At 50.5% G+C, this 24319-nt stretch overlaps 1 protein-coding gene across 5 annotated transcripts in view; it reads left to right on the top strand.

The window, feature by feature from the left end:
• The window catches only part of LOC119957929 (phosphorylase b kinase gamma catalytic chain, skeletal muscle/heart isoform-like), a 91999-nt gene extending 68481 nt beyond the window's left edge, over window positions 1-23518 (top strand). For 2 of the 5 annotated variants that reach the window (XM_038786136.1, XM_038786132.1), the window contains exons 4-7: window positions 764-854; window positions 5378-5531; window positions 13838-13963; window positions 22876-23518. In XM_038786136.1, coding sequence (XP_038642064.1) covers window positions 764-854; window positions 5378-5531; window positions 13838-13963; window positions 22876-23145 — 641 coding nt within the window. In that variant the 3' untranslated portion in view covers window positions 23146-23518. The remainder of the gene's footprint in view (window positions 1-763; window positions 855-5377; window positions 5532-13837; window positions 13964-22875) is intronic. The other 3 variants (XM_038786135.1, XM_038786134.1, XM_038786133.1) reach the window with 2 other exon arrangements.
• The last annotated feature ends 801 nt before the right edge of the window (window positions 23519-24319 follow it).

The raw sequence follows: 24319 nt of genomic DNA, 5'->3' as shown, positions 1-24319 counted from the left end.
ACATCTCTTTTGCCGTAAGTGAAGTAATTAATTATTATAATCGCTTATTGTCACAAGGCTTCAATGAAGTTACTGTGAAAAGCCCTTAGTCGCCACATTCCGGCCCCTATCCGGGGAGGCTGGAACAGGAATTGAACCCGCGCTGCTGACCTTGTTCTGCTTTACAAGCCAGCTGTCTTAGACCACTGTGCTAAGCCAGCCCCTCAGGCAAGTCAATTTAGAACAGTACAGCACAGAACAGGCCCTTCGGCCCTCGATGTTGTGCCGAGCAATGATCACCCTACTCAAACTCACGTATCCACCCTATACCCGTAACCCAACAACTCCCCCTTAACCTTACTTTTTAGGACACTACGGGCAATTTAGCATGGCCAATCCACCTAACCCGCACATCTTTGGACTGTGGGAGGAAACCGGAGTACCCGGAGGAAACCCACGCACACACGGGGAGGACGTGCAGACTCCGCACAGACAGTGACCCAGCCAGGAACCGAACCTGGGACCCTGGAGCTGTGAAGCATTGATGCTAACCACTATGCTACCGTGCTGCCCCAATCTGCAGAAACATTCTGTTTCCTGACTCCTGAAGCATACTGGCCCAACCCAGTGACGTAACGAAACGGGAGGCACACTCACTCGAGAAATAAACTTTTACAAAACACCCCTGGAGATCAAAATCTACCGAGAATTATTGCTTCTTCATGTTTGGACAGTATCTGCTGTCGATGATTCAGTGACGTTCTGCTCTGCTTGTTTAACACAGAATTGTGTGGGACTCCAGGATACCTAGCTCCAGAAATTCTCATTTGTTCGATGGATGAAAGTCACCCTGGCTACGGCAAAGAAGTAGATATGTAAGTAATGATTCCAGATCCAACAAAATATTCGAGTTTCGGCATTGACTCCATCCTGGCATGGAAACTGTTGCACTTGGGTTACGTTTCCCCGTCGCTCCAGTAAATGGCTCTCCAATCGGAGTTCCGGGCTGGACTTTTCACTCTCTGGTCAGGTGCATAGTCAGGAAAACTCTCTATGCCCCAAACCCAACTCAGGAGAAACCACCCCAAATGGTCCGATTTTGGAGGGAATGGGGGCGAGCTGCAGGGAGCTGAATGGACAGGAGGAGGCAGGCCCAGCTTACTGAACGCTACCTGACTGGGATTCAAAAGGACGCTGGCAGGGATTCCTGCTGTGAGGCAGGAAGTGGATAAGAGGAGGCGTCAATCACTGTATCGATCAAACAATCACATTGATTCATCAATTAATAACCAATCTACTGTTACTTAACTGTGGGACTTTTACAAGTGGTATACCGCTGACACTGGGAGAGATGGCCCATCGTAAATTTTCCAAAGGACAAAATAGTCATCACTGCTGCCCATTCACATTGTCATAGTGTCATGTGAGAGTACCTTTAAGAAATAGGTGTTTAAGAAATGTACCTTTAAGAAATGAGTGTTTATTAGTGATGTCAGAGAGTGGGTGGAGCTGGGCTGCCTGTCAGCTTTTTCCTTTTGTTTTAGGCTGTTTGCTGCAGGGTGTATTATAGTTTCGTTTTCAGTGTTGGAGCTGAAGCCAGACAGAGCAGGTGTACTGCTCATCTCTCTGCCATGAAAAGATTATCTCTTGATCATTTGCTGAATTCAGAATTATAAGTGTCCTCATAAGTGAATGTAAAACTAATGTGCTTCTGTTAAAAGGTGTTTCTTTTGTCTTCTGGATGTTGTTTGGGAAGTTAAGGATTACTTAGTGTTGTATTTTTTGGGGGTTGTTTTTGAATTAATGGTTGCTAAGATGTTCACTGTATGTTTTAAAAAGGTTAACTTGAGTTCATAGAATAAACATTGTTTTGCTTTAAAAAAGTACTTTTCCATTTCTGCTGTACCACACCTGCCGTGTGCTCCCCATACCACAATCTATTAAACGTTGTGGGTCAGGTGAACTCCATGATACACTTTGGGGTTCTCTAAACCCTGGCCCAGAACAGTAGAAACATAGAAAGTAGAAGCAGGAGGAGGCTATTCGGCCCTTCGAGCCTGCTCCATGGCTCAATGGTGTCGCTAGGAGGGAGCAGGGTAGTTTGCTGTCAAGACCACGACAAGCCATGTGGGAGTGACAGGAAAATATTCCAAGTTGTCCTGCATCCAGACACAATCCCACCATCCCCCCAATTTCCGCAGCTAAATATCGTGCATCAATGGGTACGGCTCACGTATCTGAGCAAACATGTATGTGGGTGATCATTCAAAGCTGCAAGCCACATGTGCCTTTTGTCAGAAGGTCTCAGAAGAGGGACTATGAAGTGGGAGGGGCTGTGCCCCGACGTAATCACCTGGACAAAGAGCTCCAGAGACAGCCCTCCATTTCTATCTCAGTGATGGACAGAAGCTGCCCACAGCCACTGAGAGAAGTGGAGACTACAGGGCTATGGCTGATAAAGAACACGGAGGAGACAGCTATGGAGGAGGCAGCCATGGAGGAGGCAGCCATGGAGGAGGCAGCCATGGAGGAGACTGTCACGGAGGAGACAGTCACGGAGGAGGCAGCCATGGAGGAGGCAGCCATGGAGGAGGCAGCCATGGAGGAGGCAGCCATGGAGGAGACAGTCACGGAGGAGGCAGCCATGGAGGAGACAGTCACGGAGGAGGCAGCCATGGAGGAGGCAGCCATGGAGGAGACAGTCACAGAGGAGGCAGCCATGGAGGAGGCAGCCATGGAGGAGGCAGCCATGGAGGAGGAAGCCACGGAGGAGGCAGCCATGGAGGAGGCAGCCATGGAGGAGGCAGCCATGGAGGAGGCAGCCATGGAGGAGGCAGCCATGGAGCTTGGCTGTCTGCCTACCTGGGTGGTTCTTGGTGCTAAAGGTGGGAGGGTGATTGTGATGCTGTTCACTAAGCAGAAGGAGACATTGGTCTGAAGGTTGAGAAGGCCAGAGTGATTAAGGTTAACTGCAATGCTGTGTGAGCAACATTCACAATGTGAAGGACAACACCTCATTTGGTTACTCTGTGGTTGGAACCTTCCTGCATTTCGGCAGATTGCCATAGTGGGCAGGAACAGCAGAGTCCAGCCTGTCGACACACAATTACATAACAGGCCATTCGGCCCATCGAGCCTTCACCGACGCACTACATGGTGAGGGCCACACACTCCGTGGTGAAGGACACATATTACGTGGTGAGTCACACACACACTCCAGCGCAGTCTCAGCGTCACCCCCACCCTCCCACAGCAACTCACCCCCACACCCGCACCAACTCACCCCCACAGCAACTCACCCCCACCCCCCACAGCAACTCACTCCCACCCCCACACCAACTCACCCCCACACCCGCACCAACTCACCCCCACACCAACTCACCCCCACACCCGCACCAACTCACCCCCTCACCAACTGACCCCCACACCCGCACCAACTCACCCCCTCACCAACTGACCCCCACCCTCCCACAGCAACTCACTCCCACACCAACTCACCCCCACACCCGCACCAACTCACCCCCACACCAACTCACCCCCACCCCCCCACACCAACTCACCCCAACCCCCCCACACCAACTCACCCCCACCCCCCCACACCAACTCACCCCCACCCCCCCACACCAACTCACCCCCACCCCCCCACACCAACTCACCCCCACCCCCCACAGCAACTCACCCCACCCCCCCACACTAACTCACCCACACCCCCCCACACCAACTCACCCCCACACCCGCACCAACTCACCCCCATCCCCCCACACCAACTCACCCCCACCCCCCCACACCAACTCACCCCCACACCCGCACCAACTCACCCCCACCCCCCCACACCAACTCACCCCAACCCCCCACACCAACTCACCCCAACCCCCCCACACCAACTCACCCCCACCCCCCCACAGCAACTCACCCCCACACCCGCACCAACTCACCCCCACCCCCCCACACCAACTCACCCCCACCCCCCACACCAACTCACCCCCACCCTCCCACAGCAACTCACCCCACCCCCCCACACTAACTCACCCACACCCCCCCACACCAACTCACCCCCACACCCGCACCAACTCACCCCCACACCCGCACCAACTCACCCCCACCCTCCCACACCAACCCACTCCCCACACCAACTCACCCCCACACCAACTCACCCCCACCCCCACAGCAACCCATCCCCACCCCCCCCACACCAACCCACCCCCACCCCCCACACCAACCCATCCCCACCCCCCACACCAACCCACCCCCACCCCCCACACCAACCCACTCCCCACACCAACTCACCCCCACACCAACTCACCCCCACCCCCCACAGCAACTCACCCCACCCCCCCACACCAACTCACCCCACCCCCACACCAACTCACCCCCACCCCCCCACACCAACTCACCCCACCCCCCCCACACCAACTCACCCCACCCCCCCACACCAACTCACGCCACACCCGCACCAACTCACCCCCACCCACCCACACCAACCCATCCCCACCCCCCACACCAACCCCCCACACCCCCCCACACCAACCCACCCCCCACACCAACTCACCCCCACACCAACTCACACACACCCCACACCAACTCACCCCACCCCCACACCAATTCACCCCCACACCCACTCACCCCCACACCAACTGACCCCCACCCCCACAGCAATTCACCCCCACCCCCCCACACCAACTCACCCCCACCCCCCACACCAACTCACCCCCACACCCGCACCAACTCACCCCCCCCCCCACATCAACTCACCCCCACATCAACTCACCCTCACCCCAAACCAACTCACCCTCACCCCCCCACATCAACCCATCCCCCCCCCCCCCCCCCCCCCCCCCCCCCCACACACACCAACTCACACGTCACCCTCACTCCCTCATGGCAACACACTCACACCAGTCGGGTTGAAAGGAAGGAAGGACCCCTTTAGTAGATGGACACAGATTTAAGGTGAGGGGCAGGAGATTTTGAGGGGATTTCAGGAAATCCTTTTCACCCAGAGGGTGGTGGGAGTTTGGAACTCGCTGCCTGAAAGGGAGGTGGAGGCAGAGACCCTCAATATTTACAAAGTGTTTCGCTAAGTAGTTGAAATGACATTGGACACAAGGCCATGGACCAAGTGGCGTACATTGGATAGGTGGTTGATGGCTGGCACAGAGACGATGGGCCGAAGGGTCTCGCTGTGTGTTATAAAGCACTAACTCTATACTGAAGACAGCACTCGTTTCCCATTTACAAATTGCCACGGCTGTAGTGTCTCTGTGCTTCCCTGCTCCACAATGACAGATATAGCCACCAAAGCCGGGTCAGAGGGCAGACTGGGACATTGCCATCTCGTGTTGATTGCCACACGCAGTGTGTGAGGAGAGTCTGATGTGTGATTGCTGTGTGTGTCCAGGTGGAGCTGTGGTGTGATCATGTACACCTTGCTGAGCGGCTCGCCGCCATTCTGGCACCGCAAACAGATGCTGATGCTCAGGATGATCATGGACGGGAATTACAACTTTGACTCTCCAGAATGGCAGGATCGATCGGACACCGTGAAAGATCTGGTAAGGATTTCAGAGCCCAGGAAGAGAGAAAGAGATTTTCAACGTTGCTTGCAGCTATTTATTTTCAGAGCTTTTTGCCGAATTATTAAACTCATCACTTGGGTGGATTGGCCATTTTAAATTGTCCCTGGGTGTCCAAAGGTTAGGTGGGGATATGGGGTTACAGGGATACGTAGAAAATAGATGCAGGAGGAGGCCATTCGGCCCTTCGATCCCGCTCCGCCATTCATTATGATCGTGGCTGATCATCACGTTCAATATCCTGATCCCACCTTCCCCCCATATCCCTTGATCCCTTTAGCCCCAAGAGCTATATCGAATTCCTTCTTGAAATCACACAATGTTTTTGCCTCAACTACTTTCTGTGGTAGTGAATTCCACAGATTCACCTCTCTCTGGGTGAAGACATTTCTCCTCACCTCAGATCCAAAAGGTTTTCCCCTTATCCTCAAACTATGACCCTCCTTGTTGTGGACTCCCCCACCATCGGGAACATTCTTTCTACGATGGCATGGTGGCACAGTGGTTAGCACTGCAGCCTCACGGCACCGAGGACCCAGGTTTGATCCGGCCCCCAGGTCACTGTCCGTGTCGAGTTTTCACATGCTCCCCGTGTTTGCGTGGGTCTCACCCCCACAACCCATGTGCAGGCTCGGTGGATTGGCCAGGCTAAATTACCCCTTAATTAGAAAAAACATCATTGGGTATTCTAAAATTATGAACAGAAAAGGGAACATTCTGAATCTACCCCATCTAGAAAATATGTAGGGAAGTGGGCTTCGGAGGGGTGGGCTTTCGGAGGTCGGTGTAGACTCGATGGGCCGAATGGCCTCCTTCTGCACTGTAGGGATTCTATGAGGGGACACATTGCGGATGTATTTACAAGATGTATTTATAACTGTATGAGAATTTGGTGAGACCACATTTGGAGTATTGTGTGCAGTTCTGGTCACCTCATTACAGCTGCCTGGTTTGGAGGGTAGGTCTTATGAGGAAAGGTTGAGGGAGCTAGGGCTTTTCTCTTTGGAGCGAAGGAGGATGAGAGGCGACTTAATAGAGGTTTATAAGATGATGAGGGGGATAGGTAGAGTGGACGTTCAGAGACTATTTCCTCGGGTGGATGTAGCTGTTACAAGGGGGCATAACTATAAGGTTCAGGATAGGAGATATAGGAGGGATGTCCGAGGTAGGTTCTTTACTCAGAGAGTGGTTGGGGCGTGGAACGCATTCCCAGCTATGGTAGTGGAGTCGGACACTGGAATAATGGAGAGTAGGTTGATTTGATCTTAGTTTCAGACTAGTTGGGCCCAACATCGTGGGCCGAAGGGCCTGTACTGTGCTGTACAGTTCTATGTTCTATGTATTTGTACAAATCTCAGCTCCCTGAGTTAGTCAGTGATCGGGCTCCTCATTTCAGGGTCTCAGTTTCGAGCCCAACATTGGCTGATGACGTTTTTGCTTAAAAGACATAAAAACCTCTTAAAATATTTAAACTTTTCCCAGGTTTCTGGAGAACAAGATATCAGGCTTTCACTCCCAGGGATCGTGTGTTCGTGGCTTGAATAGATATTATTCACCCTAATAATTTCAAAGCTGTACTTGAAATAAAACTTTCATCGTCAATAAAGCTTGAAAATAAGGTCCAATTTAAATAATAACGAGACAGTCACAAGATACCATGCGTGATTTAACCACTGCGATGTGCACGGAGCCGATCTGGACGTACCGGGTAAATAGCGGGAAAGGCCAAAATCGAGATTTGCAGCGGCCGTCTAACCGGCTCGCTCCCGATGGCGAGTTCCGGGTCCGGTGGATTGGGTCCAGTTGCAAAAGGCGCTGGTGGCGAGTGTGCGCAGGAACCGAGGGAGTTTGGGCTATCATGGTTTGCACCATGGGGCGAGACAGGGGTGTCTGCTCTCCCTGCTACTTTCCGGGGTATAAGTTGAATATAGGAAAGAGCAAATAGTTCCCGATCAAGCTCGGGGCAGGAAAGGGGGTTCGGGGAGCTGCTGCTTCGGGTGGTGGGGACGAGCTTCAGACACCTCGGTGGGGTGGAGCTGGGCCCAACCACACAGACTGAACTTGGCTCAATTGGTGGAAGGGATGAAGGGGGAATTTAGCAGGTGGGATGTGTTGCCTGTCGCTGGCAGGACGCGTGTCACAATGTCGGTGCTGCCAAGGTATCAGTTCGTCTTTCAGAACCTCCCCATCATTGTCCCCACATTGTTGTTCAGAACGGTCACTGGGTTGGTCTGGGGGTTTGTGTGGGTGGGAAGGTCCCGTAGCGACGGGCTTTCCTGGGGCGGGGGTCGTTGCCGCATTGATCAATTATTTTTGGGCTCCAAACATTGCGATGGTGAGGAAATGGGCTGTGGAGGAGAGGTGGGTTTGGGGTCGGGTGGAGGTGGCATCGTGTAGGGGGACGTGCTTGAGGGCTTTGCTGTTGGTGGCTCTGCCGTTCTCGCCAGCCAGGTACTCCGTAGCCCAGTGGTGGTGTCGGCTTTGAGGGTATGGGGGCAGGGTAGGCAGCACTTGGTGATAACCGTAGGTTTGTGCCGGAGAGACTGGTTCCCGGGGCTGGAGGCAGGCAGGGATTGAGTATTTCAGGGACCTGTTTATCGGGGGCAAATATGTGGGGCTGGAGGAGCTGGAGGGATTGTCTGAGTTGCCGAAGGGGAATGGGTCCCGGTGCCTGCAGGTTTGGGATTGCGTGAGGAGGGAGGTGCCGTCATTCCCGGGAATGGGAGTTAAATAGGGGGAGTGCGGGAGGTGGTGGGGGGGTCAGTGTCAGAGGGGCAGGAGGGTTGGGGTTGTTGTGATGGTCTGTGTTGCTCTTTGTTGTCTTTTTGATATTTTGTCCATTTATATTCTGTTGTAAAGCCTTGAATAAAAATATTTTTAAAAAGCGATAGAGTGAGAGAAGGATATCCAGGCTGAAAAAGTGACATCGCAGGAAAGCTTTGACCAATCAAAGCTTCATTGGCTGGTCGGAAATCTGCATTTAATTTGAAAATAAAACATTGTTAAATTAACTAAATCTAATTAATGAATTACTCATTCATAAGTAGAGGGGTATCTAAACCAGAGACAGGGGATTACTGTATTTCGCATTTTACATTTATAGTAGAAATATAGTGCTAGGAAGCATATAATTAACTAACTCAGGGGTGGGCAAACTACGGCCCACGGGTCTTTATGTGGCCCACCAAGTCATGAAAAAAAAAAATTTTTTTTTTTTTAAATAAATTTTTTTTTTCAAGGTTAATGGGGGGGGGGTGGGGGGGGGGGGGGGGCTGTTGGATTACTTACTGGTATAGGGTGGATACGTTGACTTGAGTAGGGTGATCATTGCTCGACACAACATCGAGGGCCGAAGGGCCTGTTCTGTGCTGTAATGTTCTATGTTCCATATGAGGCGCCCAGAATCATAACCGGGTGAAGTAATTATTTTACTTAATATACTATGCGGCCCTTTAAAATTGTGAATTTCTGAATGTGGCCCTTGCATGGAAAAGTTTGCCCACCCCTGAACTAATTTATTTTAATTTAATAAGTATTTATTTTTAATTAATTAGTGCTAGGAATGGCAGTTGGAGGGATAAAGGGCGAGATTCTCCCAAAACGGGAGAAATCGTAAAGCTGCCGTAAAACCCGGGCGGGTTTTACGGCAGCGCGCCCCTTCCCGACCGGGGACCGATTCTGGTCCCCGGTCGGGGCTAGCAGCCCGACGCCGTAGGCTCCGGCAAGACGGGCTTAACGAAAATCGTTAAGCCCGCTTGCCGGAGTTAGCGCCGGCTGACGCGTCATATGACGTCAGCCGCGCATGCACAGTTTGGAAGACTCCAACTCGCGCATGCGCGGGTGACGTCATCGCGTTTTTGCGCGAAACCCGCGCATGCGCGGGCCGAGTTGCCCCTCAGCCGCCCCGCGAATGGATACTGCGGGGCGGCGGAAGGACAAGTAGGGCCCATGGCACCCGTGCCAATCGGTGCCATGGTTATTAATAGCAAGTTTGTGACGCCGTTTTTACGAACGGCAAGACCAGGTGTGTTTGCCGTTCGTAAAAACGGCGGAAAGGGCTGGGACTTCGGCCCATCTAACAGCTGAGAATCGCTGCCGGCCGTAAAAAAACGGCGGCAGCGATTCGGGTCGGGACTTCGGCGGGGGGGTGGGAGAATAGCGGGAGGGCGGCAAAAATGTCGGGAAGGCCCTCCCGCTATTCTCCCACCCGTCGTGGGGGGCGGAGAATTTCGCCCAGAATGCTTCACTTGTGAGATGTGGGAAGTCCTTGAACCTTCAAGCGTTCCGGACAATTACATCTGCAGGAAGTGTAACAAATTGCAGCTCCTCATGGACCGCATGGTTCGGTTGGAGCAGCAGTTGGATGCACTTCGGAGCATGAAGGTGGCGGAAAGTATCATAGATAGCAGTTATAGAGACGTGGTCACACCCAAGTTGCAAGCACACAGATGGGTGACCGCCAGAAGGGGCAGGCAGTCAGTGCAGGAATCCCCTGTGCTGTCCCCATCTCTAACAGGGATACCGTTTTGGATACTGTTGGGAGGGTGGCCGACTGGGGGAAAACAGCAGCAGCCAGAGCAGTGGCACCACGGCTGGCTCTGTTGTTAAGCAGGGTGGGACAAAGTGCAGAAGAGCAACAGTCACAAGGGAATTTATAGTTATGGGTACAGATAGGCACTTCTGTGAGAGAGACTCCAGGATGGTATGTTGCGTCCCTGGTGCCAGGGTCCAGGATGTCTCTGACCGGGCAGAAAGCATTCTGAAGGGGGAAGGTGAACAGCCAGAGGTTGTAGTGCACATAGGTACTAACGACATCGGCAGGAAGAGTGACGAGCTCCTGCAGCAGTTTAGGGAGTTAGGTAGAAAGCTAAAAAAGACCTCTGGGTTGTAATCACATGGTTGCATGCCAATGAGGCTCGAAATACGAAGCTAACACAGCTAAACACGTGGCTAAACTGGTGGTGTAGGAGGGAGGGTTTCAGATATCTGCTCGACTGGAATCTCATACGGGGCAGGTGGGACCTGTACAAGACAGACGGGTTACACCTAAACTGAAGAGGCACCAATATCCTGGCCCCAAGGCACAATAGCACAGTGGTTAGCACTGTTGTTTCACAGCACCAGGCACCTGGGTTTGATTCCCGGCTCAGGTGACTGTCTGTGTGGAGTCTGCATGTTCTCCCCGTGTCTGCGTGGGCTTCCTCCGGGTGCTCCAGTTTCCTCCCACAAGTCCTGTATTCATGCTGTTAGGTGAATTGGACATCCTGAATTCTCCCTCCGTGTACCCGAACAGGTGCTGGAATGTGGTGACTCGGGGCTTTTCACAGTAACTACATTGCAGTGTTAATGTGAGCCTACTTGTGACACTAATAAAGATTATTATTAATATTAAACTAGTGTGGCAGGGAGGTGAGAATCAGAGCAATAGGTCAGGAGGTGAAATAACTGAGGGGAAGAAGAGAGACGGGCCAGTAAGACTCCGAGGAGGCAGGGTGTGGTTGCTGATCAAAGAGGGTCTGGGGGATTGAAGGGCATTTGTTTCAATGTGAGAAGTATAACAGGTAAGGCAGATGGACTTGGAGCTTGGATTAATACTTAGGACTATGATGTTGTTGCCATTACAGAGACCTGGTTGAGGGAGGGACAGGATTGGCAGCTGAACGTTCCAGGATTTAGATGTTTCAGGCGGGATAGAGGAGGATGTAAAGGGGGTGGGGGAGTTACACTACTGGTTAAGGAGAATATCACAGCTGTACTGCGGGAGGACACGTCAGAGGGCCCATAGAGTGAGGCAATCTGGGTAGAGCTCAGAAACAGGAAGGGTGTAGTCACAATGTTGGGGGTTTACTACAGGCCTCCCAACAGCCAGCGGGAGATAGGGGAGCAGATATATCGGAAACACAACAGGATAGTTGTGGTGGGTGATATTAACTTCCCCTAAATTGACTGGGACTAAGTGCTTGGATGAGGAAGAGTTTGTAAGGAGCATCCAGGAGTGCTTCTTGAAACAATATGCAGATAGTCCAACAAGGGAATCATGAAAACATAGAATTTACAGTGCAGAGGCCATTCAACCCATTGAGTCTGCACCAGCCGTTAGAAAAAGAGCACCCTACCCAAACCTATGTCTCCACCCTATCCCCATAACCCAGCAACCCCACCCAACCCCTTGGACTCTAAGGAGCAATTTATCACAGCCAATCCACCTAACCTGCACATCTTTGGACTGTGGGAGGATACCGGAGCACCCGGAGGAAACCCACAGACACGGGGCGAATGTGCAAACTACACACAGTCACGCGAGGCAGGAATTGAACCAGGCTCCCTGGAGCTGTGAGACAGCAGTGCTAACCACTGTGCAAGGGTAGCAAGGATAATCCAGGGAACTACAGGCCGGTGAGCCTTACGTCAGTGGTAGGGAAATTACTAGAGAGAATTCTTCGAGACAGGATTTACTCCCATTTGGAAGCAAGTAGACGTATTAGTGAGAGGCAGCATGGTTTTGTGAAGGGGAGGTCGTGTCTCACGAACTGGATCGTGTTCGGCAGCACGGTAGCATAGTGGTTAGCACAATTGCTTCACAGCTCCAGGGTCCCAGGTTCAATTCCCGGCTTGGGTCACTGTCTGTGTGGAGTCTGCACGTTCTCCCCGTGTCTGCGTGGGTTTCCTCCGGGTGCCCCGGTTTCCTCCTACAGTCCAAAGATGTGCAGGTTAGGTGGACTGGCCATGATAAACTGCCCTTAGTGTCCAAAATTGCCCTTAGTGTCGGGTGGGGTTACTGGGTTATGGGGATAGGGTGGAGGTGTTGACCTTGGGTAGGGTGCTCTTTCAAGAGCCAGTGCAGACTCGATGGGCCGAATGGCCTCCTTCTGCACTGTAAATTCTATGAGAAAAAAAACCAAAAGATGTGCAGGGTGGGTGGATTGGCCAAGCTAAATTGTCCCTCAATTGGAAAAATTAATTGTGTACTCTAAATTTATTTTAAAAAAGAAAAAGAAAAAAAACTTGATCGAGTTTCTCAAGGAAGTGACAAAGATGATTGATGAGGGGAGGACAGTGGACTTTATCTATATTGAATTCATTAAGGCCTTTGACAAGGTCCCTCATGGCAGACTGGTACAAAAAGTGAAGTCACACGGGATCAGAGGTGAGCTGGCAAGGTGGATACAGAACTGAATCGGTCATGGAAGACAGTGGGTCGCAATGGAAGGATGCTTTTCTGAATGGAGGGCTGTGACTAGTGGTGTTCCACAGGGATCAGTGTTGGGACCTTTGCTCTTTGTAGTATACTTAAATAATTTGGAGGAAAATGTAGCTTGTCTGATTAGTAAGTTTGCAGACAACACAAAGGTTGGTGGAATTGTCACAGTGAGGACTGTCAGAGGATATAGCAGGAGATAGATCGTTTGGAGACTTAGGCAAAGAAAAGAGGTTTACCAGGACGTTGCCTGGTATGGAGGGTATTAGCTATGAGGAGAGGTTGAATAAACTCGGTTTGTTCTCACTGGAACGACGGAGGTTGAGGAACAACCTGATAGAAGTCTACAAGATTATGAGGGGCATGGACAGAGTGGATAGTCAGAAGCTTTTTCCCAGGGTGGAAGAGTCAATTACTAGGGGTCATCGATTTAAGGTGTGAGGGGCAAGGTTTAGAGGAGATGTGCGAGGGACGTTTTTTTACACAGAGGGTAGTGGGTGCCTGGAATTCGCTGCCGGAGGAGGTGATGGAAGCAGGTACGATAATGACTATAAGGGGCATCTTGACAAATACATCAATAGGATGGGAATAGAGGGATACGAACCCCGGAAGTGTAGAAAGGTTTAGGTTCGACAGGCAGCATGGTCGGCGCAGGCTTGGAGGGCCGAAGGGCCTGTTCCTGTGCATTTCTTTGTTCATTGAAAGGTAGAGGGAGGTCCAGAAGAGCTTTGATTTGTTTCTGTAAAGAGTGATGTCAGAAAGCAGGGGTCAGTGTGGGGTCCCGGGGTGGAGGCGGGGGGGGGGGGGGGGGGGGGGGGGAGAAGGTGAGCGGGTTGCAGAGTGAGGCCATGAGGCTTATTGCAACTGTTCGCACATCCTCAACGTGACAGTATCTTGAGGATATCAGGCAGACCAGGACCCGAGTCGAGAGCATCAGTCCAGTGAGAGAACAAGGCAAAGTTTAATTGACGTGATTGAAATAGGTTTCAGACAGAGTGGAGTCCAGAGAGAGGATTTTGACATTGCTGCCAGGTTGTTGTTGTGCTGGTGATCTGACGATTTTTCCATTTGTTTTTGCAATGAGCAGATCTCTCACCTGTTGGTAGTGAAACCGGAGGACCGATTCACAGCGGATCAGGCCCTGGCACACCCTTTCTTCCAACAGTACCTGGTGGAGGAAGTGCGCCATTTCACTCCTTTACGGAAATTCAAGGTAAAGGCTGGGGAATAATTGACAGAAGAGCAATGCCCACACCTCAAGTTACTGAAACTAGGCTGCAACCAATAAATTGCCAATTACCCTCTCAGAATAAATTTTAGAACCCTGGGGCAGCACGGTAGCATAGTGGTTAGCATAAATGCTTCACAGCTCCAGGGTCCCAGGTTCGATTCCCGGCTGGGTCACTGTCTGTGCGGAGTCTGCACGTCCTCCCCGTGTGTGCGTGGGTTTCCTCCGGGTGCTCCGGTTTCCTCCCACAGTCCAAAGATGTGCGGGTTAGGTGGATTGGCCATGCTAAATTGCCCGTAGTGTCCTAAAAAAAAGTAAGGTTAAGGGGGTGAGTTGTTGGGTTATGGGTATAGGGTGGATACGTGGGTTTGAGTAGGGTGATCATGGCTCGGCACAACATTGAGGGCCGAAGGGCCTGTTCTGTGCTGTACTCTTCTATGTTCTATGTTCCATAACCCCAAATTCACATCCACAATCAGGAGTGGCGCTCGTCACAGGAAGAAAGAGCAAATTTGTGTCTCTTTTCACTCGCGGAGGATAACCCAAAGTCTTTTCCAACAAGATTGAATACATTTGACTTGTAAGGACTGTTGTATATGTACAACATGCGGAGGGAATTTGGGCAATGAAAACTCCTACAAACACAAAGATAAATGATTGAATAATCTACTTTCACAATATTGCTCGAGGGATTCATATCAGCCAAGTCACAGAGAGAAACAATCCTGATCTTTCTCAAAATAGCGACGGAGGGTTAAATTAGACACACTGAGAATTACCACTGCGATTATGATGTACAATTAACCCATTCATGGTGATGTTCCAACTTTGTAAACTGACCGCTGACTGCCCACAGAAATCTTCCCAGCGAGCAGGCAGCACAAACTCACCTATTCACTGAACCCCGTCGGCAAGCAGCTCCAATAATGTCAATTCTCAGCACTGTCTTTCTCTCCCTTTGGAAGCAAAGATATAATGTGGGCGTCGCTGGCTAGGCCAGCATTTGCTGCCCATTCCCTAGTTGCCCGTGAGAATGTAGACAGTGAGCTGCAGTCCATGTGGTGTGGGTACACCCACTGTGCTGTTGGGGAGGGCCTTCCAGGATTTTGACCCAGCGACAGTGAAGGAACGATATATTTCTTTGGACTTGGAGGGGAACCTCCAGGTGGTGGGGTTCCCAGGTATCTGCTGCACTTGTCCTTCCAGATGGTAGTGGTCGTGGGTTTGGAAGGTGCTGCCTAAGGAACCTTGGTGAGTTCCTGCAGGGCATCTTGTAGATGGTGCACACGGCTGCCACTGTGCATCGGTGGTGGATGTTCGTGAAAGGGGGGACAATCACGTGGGCTGCTTTGTCCTGGGTGGTGTCGAGCTTCTTGAGTGTTGTTGGAGCTGCACTCATCCAGGCAAGTGGAGAGCATTCCATTACACGCCTGACTTGTGCCCTGTAGATGGTGGACAGGCTTTGGTGGGGTCAGGCGTTCCTGACGCAGCAGGGAATCCAGTGTCGGAGAAAATGGGATTGATGCCGGGCGCCAATCCATTTGCGATGCTCCAGCCCCACTGGCACGGGGTCGAGGGTCATGCCCGCAGGAGGAGACAAATGGGTCTTAACAACATCTTTGCATCTATTTAATGGGCCAGGCACTATTTTCTCAGGGCCCACATGATTCTTCTGGGCTGGGGTGGCGAGGACGAGTCTGGCCCTGACGTGGTGGGCCTCGCAGTAGGTGAAAGTCTCCCAAGGCCACCCCCGACACCCCACAATGCAAGACATGTTCACCTCACCCCCACCAGACTCCCTGCCACGGCCCCCACCCAGAGACCCCCTAAATAAATAAACCTGCTCCAAAGGCTTCATGAAAAAGGAGACCCCCCCCCAGAAAAGAGTCCCCTGTTTGGAAGTTAAAGAGTAGGCAGATAGAGACAGTAAAATAAACTGTTCTAACACTCACCTGGGCAATACACCTGCTGGCTCAGCCACAGGAAGCACCACGTATCCATTCCTGGAAAGAGAAACCAGGCAGCTGTATTTAAACTCCTCAGATCGTTGAGCTGCAAGCCATTCATTCATTTCCCGCTCAAGGGTGTGATTGACAGCTTCCACACGCAAACACACACACACCTGCCAGCTTTGCTTCATAGAACATAGAACATAGAACATAGAACGATACAGCGCAGTACAGGCCCTTCGGCCCTCGATGTTGCACCGACATGGAAAAAATCTAAAGGCCATCTAACCTACACTATGCCCTTATCATCCATATGCTTATCCAATAAATTTTTAAATGCCCTCAATGTTGGCGTGTTCACTACTGTTGCAGGTAGGGCATTCCACGGCCTCACCACTCTTTGCGTAAAAAACCCACCTCTGACCTCTGTCCTATATCTATTACCCCTCAATTTAAGGCTATGTCCCCTCGTGCTAGCCACCTCCATCCGCGGGAGAAGGCTCTCGCTGTCCACCCTATCTAACCCTCTGATCATTTTGTATGCCTCTATTAAGTCACCTCTTAACCTTCTTCTCTCTAACGAAAACAACCTCAAGTCCATCAGCCTTTACTCATAAGATTTTCCCTCCATACCAGGCAACATCCTGGTAAATCTCCTCTGCACCCGTTCCAAAGCTTCCACGTCCTTCCTATAATGAGGCGACCAGAACTGTACGCAATACTCCAAATGCGGCCGTACTAGAGTTTTGTACAACTGCAACATGACCTCATGGCTCCGGAACTCAATCCCTCTACCAATAAAGGCCAACACACCATAGGCCTTCTTCACAACCCTATCAACCTGGGTGGCAACTTTCAGGGATCTATGTACATGGACACCGAGATCCCTCTGCTCATCCACACTACCAAGAATTTTACCATTAGCCAAATATTCCGCATTTCTGTTATTCTTTCCAAAGTGAATCACCTCACACTTCTCCACATTAAACTCTATTTGCCACCTCTCAGCCCAGCTCTGCAGCTTATCTATGTCCCTCTGTAACCTGCAACATCCTTCCGCACTGTCTACAACTCCACCGACTTTAGTGTCGTCTGCAAATTTACTCACCCATCCTTCTGCGCCCTCCTCTAGGTCATTTATAAAAATGACAAACAGCAACGGCCCAGGACAGATCCTTGTGGTACGCCACTCGTAACTGAACTCCATTCTGAACATTTCCCATCAACTACCACTCTCTGTCTTCTTTCAACTAGCCAATTTCTGATCCACATCTCTAAATCACCCTCAATCCCCAGCCTCCGTATTTTCTGCAATAGCCGACCGTGGGGAACCTTATCAAACGCTTTACTGAAATCCATATACACCACATCAACTGCTCTACCCTCGTCTACCTGTTCAGTCACCTTCTCAAAGAACTCGATAAGGTTTGTGAGGCATGACCTACCCTTCACAAAACCATGCTGACTGTCCCTAATCATATTATTCCTATCTAGATGATTATAAATCGTATCTTTTATAATCCTCTCCAAGACTTTACCCACCACAGACGTTAGGCTCACCGGCCTATAGTTACCGGGGTTATCTCTACTCCCCTTCTTGAACAAAGGGACCACATTTGCTATCCTCCAGTCCTCTGGCACTATTCCTGTAGCCAATGATGACCTAAGAATCAAAGCCAAAGGCTCAGCAATCTCTTCCCTGGCTTCCCAGAGAATCCTAGGATAAATCCCATCCGGCCCCGGGGACTTATCTATTTTCACCTTGTCCAGAATTGCCAACACTTCTTCCCTACGCACCTCAATGCCATCTATTCTAATAGCCTGGGTCTCAGCATTCTCCTCCACAATATTATCTTTTTCTTGAGTGAATACTGACGAAAAGTATTCATTTAGTATCTCGATTATCTCCTCAGCCTCCACACACAACTTCCCACCACTGTCCTTGACTGGCCCTACTCTTATTTCATCGCTTCATTCATCTTCCTTCACGATTGAGTAACTCTGAGGTGCTCTAACCCCAATGTTTATAAATATCAATCACTTCAAAGAGAGTTAAGTGCTTTCCAATCACCCCCCTTCATGTTTGAGTGATTTTCAACGGTCAGCTGGAAATTGACGGAGGGTACTGAATTGTGATGCTGGGGGTGTGGCCAGCGACGGGACCTCGCTATTGGGCTGTCCACTTAACATGGCACCCCGATGGCGTGATTAATTTGGGAATTCCTCGTAATCCTTACCATGTATAAACCTGCACGCAGAAGGATTAGGAATTGCTTCCTGATTTGTGCTCAGTTGCAATTCAGCTCTGGCGGGAGAACATAAGTTTCCGAAACAGACAATCTGGCATCCTGCCGTTGTATTCCTCATAGTCCTCCTCAGTTTGTTCCTTTCTAATAGGACACTGCTCGCTTTAGTCATGAGAGCCAATTGTTGAAGGAAGACTTTCTCCACTCCAATCATTTCAGCCACCAAGTGTCTCTTCATCAACACAAATAGAACTGCCCAACACTCACTTTCTGCACCTTATTCCTCCATTGAGTCCAGGAGTTTGGAAATCATGTTGCAGCTTTTTTAAAACCTCGGTTAGGCCGCATTTGGAGTATGCGTGCAGTTCTGATCACCACATTATCAGAAGGACGTGGAAGCTTTGGAGAGAGTGCAAAGAAGGTTCACCAGGATGTTGCCCGGTCTCAAGGGTGTTGGCTGTGACGAGAGGCTGAATAAACCAGGATTGTTTTCACTGGAAAGACAGAGGCTGAGGGGAGACTTGACAGGGGTCAACAAAATTATGAGAGGCAAAGACAGGGTGGATAGTCAGAGGCTTTTTCCAAGGCTGAAAGTGTCAATTACAAGGGGGGCACAGGTTCAGGGTGAGAGGGGGAAAGTTTAAGGGAGATGGGCAGGGTAAGTTTTTCACACAGAGAGTGGTGGGTACCTGGAACGCGCTGCCAGAGGATGTGGTGGAAGCCGGCACATGAGCAACATTTAAGGGGCATCTGGATGGGTCCATGAATAGAGAGGAAATAGAGGTTCACGGACCGAGTAAGGGCAGGAGTTGCTTTTTTGGTTAGGGCATTATGGTCGGCACAGGATTGGAGGGCCGAAGGGCCTGTTCCTGTGCTGTACTTTTATTTGTTCTTTTTTTATTCTACATCTATCTATAAATGGCCATCACTCTGCCAATTTAATTTAAATTCTCTCCAATCGCATGATTTAATCGAAAGGGAAAATGCTGGAAAATCTCAGCAAGTCTGGCAGCATCTGTAGGGAGAGAAAAGAGCTAACGTTTCGAGTCCGATGACTCTTTGTCAAAGCTTGATATAATGTGTTGTGGGGAAACCCATCCTTCTGCATTGGTGCCTCTGCCCTCGAGCTGAGGCTGAAGGATGTACCCCCTGTAAATACTGACACACTCCCCGGGTACCCCCTGTAAATACTGACACACTCCCCGGGGACCCCCTGTAAATACTGACACACTCCCCGGGTACCCCCTGTAAATACTGACACACTCCCCGGGGACGCCCTGTAAATACTGACACACTCCCAGGAGTCCCTCTGTAAATACTGACACACTCCCCGGGAACCCCCTGTAAATACTGACACACTCTCCGGGTACGCCCTGTAAATAGTGACACCCTCCCCGGGGGCCCCCTGTAACTACTGACACACTCCCCGGGGGGCCCCTGTAACTACTGACACACTCCCTCGGGACCCGCTGTAAATACTGACACACACACCCCGGGGACTCCCTGTTAATACTGATACACTCCCTGGAGACCCCCTGTAAATACTGACACATTCCGGACCCCCTGTAAATACTTACTCACTCCCCGGGATCCCCCTGCTAATACTGATACACTCCGGGACCCCCCTGTTATTACTGACACACTCACCGCGGATCTCCTGTAAATACTGACACACTCACCGGGGACCCCCATTAAAGACAGTGGTGCCCACAATCCCTGCTCTTGTTCGCACTGGCAAATGAGCCTCTGGTTATCACCCTTAGATCAGCACATTGGTGAACGGGCATCTGAAGAGGGGACAGAGAGCGTAGTGTTGCCTTATTTACTTTGGGGTGAATCACAAGCTGTTTCTTATATCGACCAAATGACCACACAGTATGTTGGCTCAAAAACACAGTTTATTAATAACACAAGACTTGTATCTCTATGCAATAATGCACGCAGCTCCGTACTGCACTACACCTAACGAGTAAGATGACCGTTCCTTGACTTCGAGTGACCGGTACTGTGCGGGTTAAGGCCTTTATCCGGGTCCACGTGGTCGGTTTGGAAGTTGTTGGTTCATCTCAGCTGGGCTCGTCCTCCAGGAATGGTCGCGAGTCCTTGAACTTGGTGGTTCTGCTGCAGTTGGTCGCGCACAGGCCGGCCCCAAAAGAGATCGCTCTCTATTGCGCAGTGCTTTTTATCCTTTGTCTCTTTCGCGTCCTTTAGGGCGATCCTTACGGTCCAGTGGATCGATAGGGTCTCGATCACCCTCATCGATTTCAGCCAATTAGGAGGTGGATACCTCAGTAGCTGGGCAGGTCCTAGCTATCATTGTCCCAGGCACGTAGGCCTTTCCAAATAAGAGGGGTGGGGGCCTGTTAGTCTGCTACTGTTGTAACTCCTTGATTCAAACTCTATTGTCCTGGGGGAAATGATGATTGACTCTTAATGGTTACAAGTTTCAGCCAAGTCTGGTTTCTTTGCGCAATACACAGTACCTGTCTGTGTCCCAAATTGACCACAATTCCCATGGTCCTTTGCAGGTGGCCATTTTACATGGCTACAGTAGAAGGGTGGAAGAAAAGAGGAACACTGATGGTAGAGGACATGTACATTGAGGACTGGTGACCCAGGGGGAACTCAGAGAATCTCCAGCTCCCGAAATTGAATGAGCTCAGATATCTGCAGCTAGAACATAGAACATAGAACAGTACAGCACAGAACAGGCCCTTCGGCCCTCGATGTTGTGCCGAGCAATGATCACCCCACTCAAACCCACGTATCCACCCTATACCCGTAACCCAACAACCCCCCCTTAACCTTACTTTTTAGGACACTATGGGCAATTTAGCACGGCCAATCCACCTAACCCGCACATCTTTGGACTGTGGGAGGAAACCGGAGCACCCGGAGGAAACCCACGCACACACGGGGAGGACGTGCAGACTCCACACAGACAGTGACCCAGCCGGGAATCGAACCTGGGACCCTGGAGCTGTGAAGCATTTATGCTAACCACCATGCTACCGTGCTGACCTTGCTGCGTAACTTTCTCCACAAGATCAAAGAACAAAGAACAGGACAACACAGGAACAGGCCCTTCGGCCCTCCAAGCCTGCTCCGATCACGTGTCCTATCTAGACGAACCACCTGTATACTTCTGTACCCCGTCTGGTCATGTCTATCCAGATATGCCTTAAAGGTCGCTAACATATCTGCGTCAACCACCTCACTTGGCGATGCATTCCAGGCCACCACCACCACCCTCTGTGTAAAAAGCGGCCCCGCACATTTCCACTGAACCTGTACCCCCTCACCTTGAACTTGTGCCCTCTTGTAATTGTCATTTCCACCCTGGGAAAAAGCTTCCAACTGTTCACCCTATCTATATCCCTAATAATTTTATAAACTTCTATCAGCCGTCTCTCCAGGGACAACAATCCCAGTTTATTGAATCTCTCCTCATAGGAGACAAAAGCGTCCCACAAAGACCCGAACACACACTCCTGAACATGATCGTGGGGCTGGACTGATTAGGGGACGACGCTTGTGGTGACACATACAGGAGGCTCATCGAAAAGGTTCGGACTCCACTGGACGAGAGCAGATGACAGTGAGGAGAAGAGTCGGGCACGGAGATAGGGGAGGACTCTGGATAAAGGCACTGCACAGAGTCAACTCCACCTCCTCCTGCGTCGGGTTAAGCTTATTCATGGACCTGTTTGCAACTAGTGGCCAGTCCGGGGCAGTGGGGGGGGGGGGGGGGGGGGGGGGGGGGAGAGAGAAGAGGGAGGGGGAGAAGAGGGAGGAGAGAGGGGTATAGAAAAGGGGAGAAGAGAGCGAGATTAGAATAGGGAAGGAAGGAGGAGGAGGAGGGCCATCTACTGGAGGGACAAACAGGAGTAACAACCAGACCCAAGCATGCCTAAAGACCCCCCCCCCCCCCCACAACCAACAGAAGGAAGGCTCCGGACCAACGAGGGGAGAGACCCCAATCACACTGGGATACAGAAGGGGGACAATGAGAAAGAACTCCGACTGCTGAGCAACAGAGACGCGAATGAAATTTGACAGACTTCTGAAAATCAAACATTGTTGTACACATATAAACATCATCCAGCGTCAGAGCCCCAGTCGCAGCTATGATGACAAGGAGGGGCCCTGAGGCTGGCCGTTCAAACCTATTGTACAATACTCGATGTGTGAAACCCAGCCTTTTTTCTTTTGTTTATTCTGTAATTGTTATTTGAAATACCAATCAAGATAATTATTTTTAGAAACTTTGAATTCCTCTCTCTCTCTCTCTGCTGCTTGACTTAAAGATACGTGTCCATCAATCACCCATGGATCAAAAATGATAACAGGGGGCAGCACGGTGGCACAGTGGTTAGCATTGCTGTCTACGGCGCTGAGGACCCGGGTTCAAATCCCGGCCCTGGGTCACTGTCCGTGTGGAGTTTGCACATTCTCCCCGTGTATGCGTGGGTTTCGCCCCCACAACCCAAAGATGTGCAGGTTAGGTGAATTGGCCACGCTAAATTGGCCCTTAATTGGAAAAAATAATTGGGTACTCTAAATTTTTTTTAAAAATTATAACAGGAAAAAATAAAAGGGGAAATAAGAGAACAGGACACACCCTAATACAGGAGATATTCAGCACAGAGATGTTTTATGTGGTATTTTGAGCATTGACTTTCTTCTGAATTCTCTTTTCTAGACCATCATCTGGACTGTACTGGCCTCTGTCCGAATTTATTACAAGTATCGTCGAGCAAAGCCGCTCACCAAGCAGGTGCTTATTCGAGACCCGTATGCTATCAAAGGAATCCGTAAAGTGATTGACGGCTGTGCTTTCAAGTTGTACGGACACTGGGTAAAGAAAGGATTGCATCAGAACAGAGCAGCCTTGTTTGAGAATTCTCCCAAAGCCTTCCTGCTCTCACTGGGCACTGATTTTGATCATGTGCCTGCACAGCAGCTGGAATAAATATCGCCCCGTTCAATATGGCATAACTTACATGGTTCTCCGTCAATAACCTCCGACGTCTCTTCCCCTTTCTAATGGGATGGGATAGAGTGTCTTAATCTAACTGCTTCTTTAAAACTTGTAGAAAAATAGCACCTAGCTCAGGGCAATCATAGGAACGGAGATAACTATTTAGTATTAGGTGTCAATGTGGGTCTTCTAACCTTTATGATGGTGTCTTAGTCAGGCTCCCTTCTCTGTCCATCTCATCACTTCAACCCGATGGCCGAGTCATGTGTCACCCTCTGGTTTCCAAGAGCAGGGCTTCCTCGCTCTCTTTGGCTTAATATCCCACGCTAAGGACCCTTGCCCCCCCCCCCCCCCCCCCCCCCCTCCCTCCAGGCCACACTAACCAATTATTTCTAATTCTGGTCTCTTCTGCATTTCTGTATCTGTTGCTTCCTTCCTTCCACTATTGGCGCCCATGCTTTCAGCTCAATAGCTGTGGAAATCCTTTCCCAAACTCTCCCACTCTCACCTACTTCAAACTCTCCCTAAAATCAATCTCATATCAGGTTTTACTTATTTAATCAGTTATTTGCCTGATCACACGAATGTGAGGTGCCTTCGGACATTTTATGATGTTAAAGTTATATAAATGGAAGAAAATGAGTTCTTCTTTTAGTTTTTTTTCTCTTTAGAATATCCCTACTTTTGTCTCTCTACCTCCTTTTCTGGATAACCGATCAACCTCAGTTTTCCATGGGCTTTTACCTTTTCCTCAAAGTTCTCTTTCATCTGCTCTGGGCACATTTTCTTCCGGGACGATCACATTTGTTTTCAAAGCTTTGTTTCTTCCCCTCATTGTGCTTTGCTTGGCCCCATTCACCTTCATGAGTCAAATACTAAAAGCACCTTGGTTGGGTGGAACGTTACCAACCCTGCCAGCAGGTTTAAGGCCTACCTGCCACCTACCTGCACATCCTGGCATGTCTCCCATTTTACAGGAAGGGGCGAGGGGGGGGGGGGGGGGGGGGGCGTGATGAGATCAGGTGATCTTCCCGTCCTTTGGCCTATTGAGACACTTCAGCAGCCCATTCTTCATCAGCGATCACTCGCTAACGAAGTGCGATTCTCCACCTGAGAAATTCGGTGTTACCCGCTCACGGGTTCTGTGAGTCCTTGTCTGGCTGAT

The sequence above is a fragment of the Scyliorhinus canicula genome, chromosome 27 (genome assembly GCF_902713615.1).
Source record: "Scyliorhinus canicula chromosome 27, sScyCan1.1, whole genome shotgun sequence".
NCBI lineage: Eukaryota > Metazoa > Chordata > Chondrichthyes > Carcharhiniformes > Scyliorhinidae > Scyliorhinus > Scyliorhinus canicula.
This window is presented reverse-complemented; position numbering and strand designations above follow the sequence as displayed.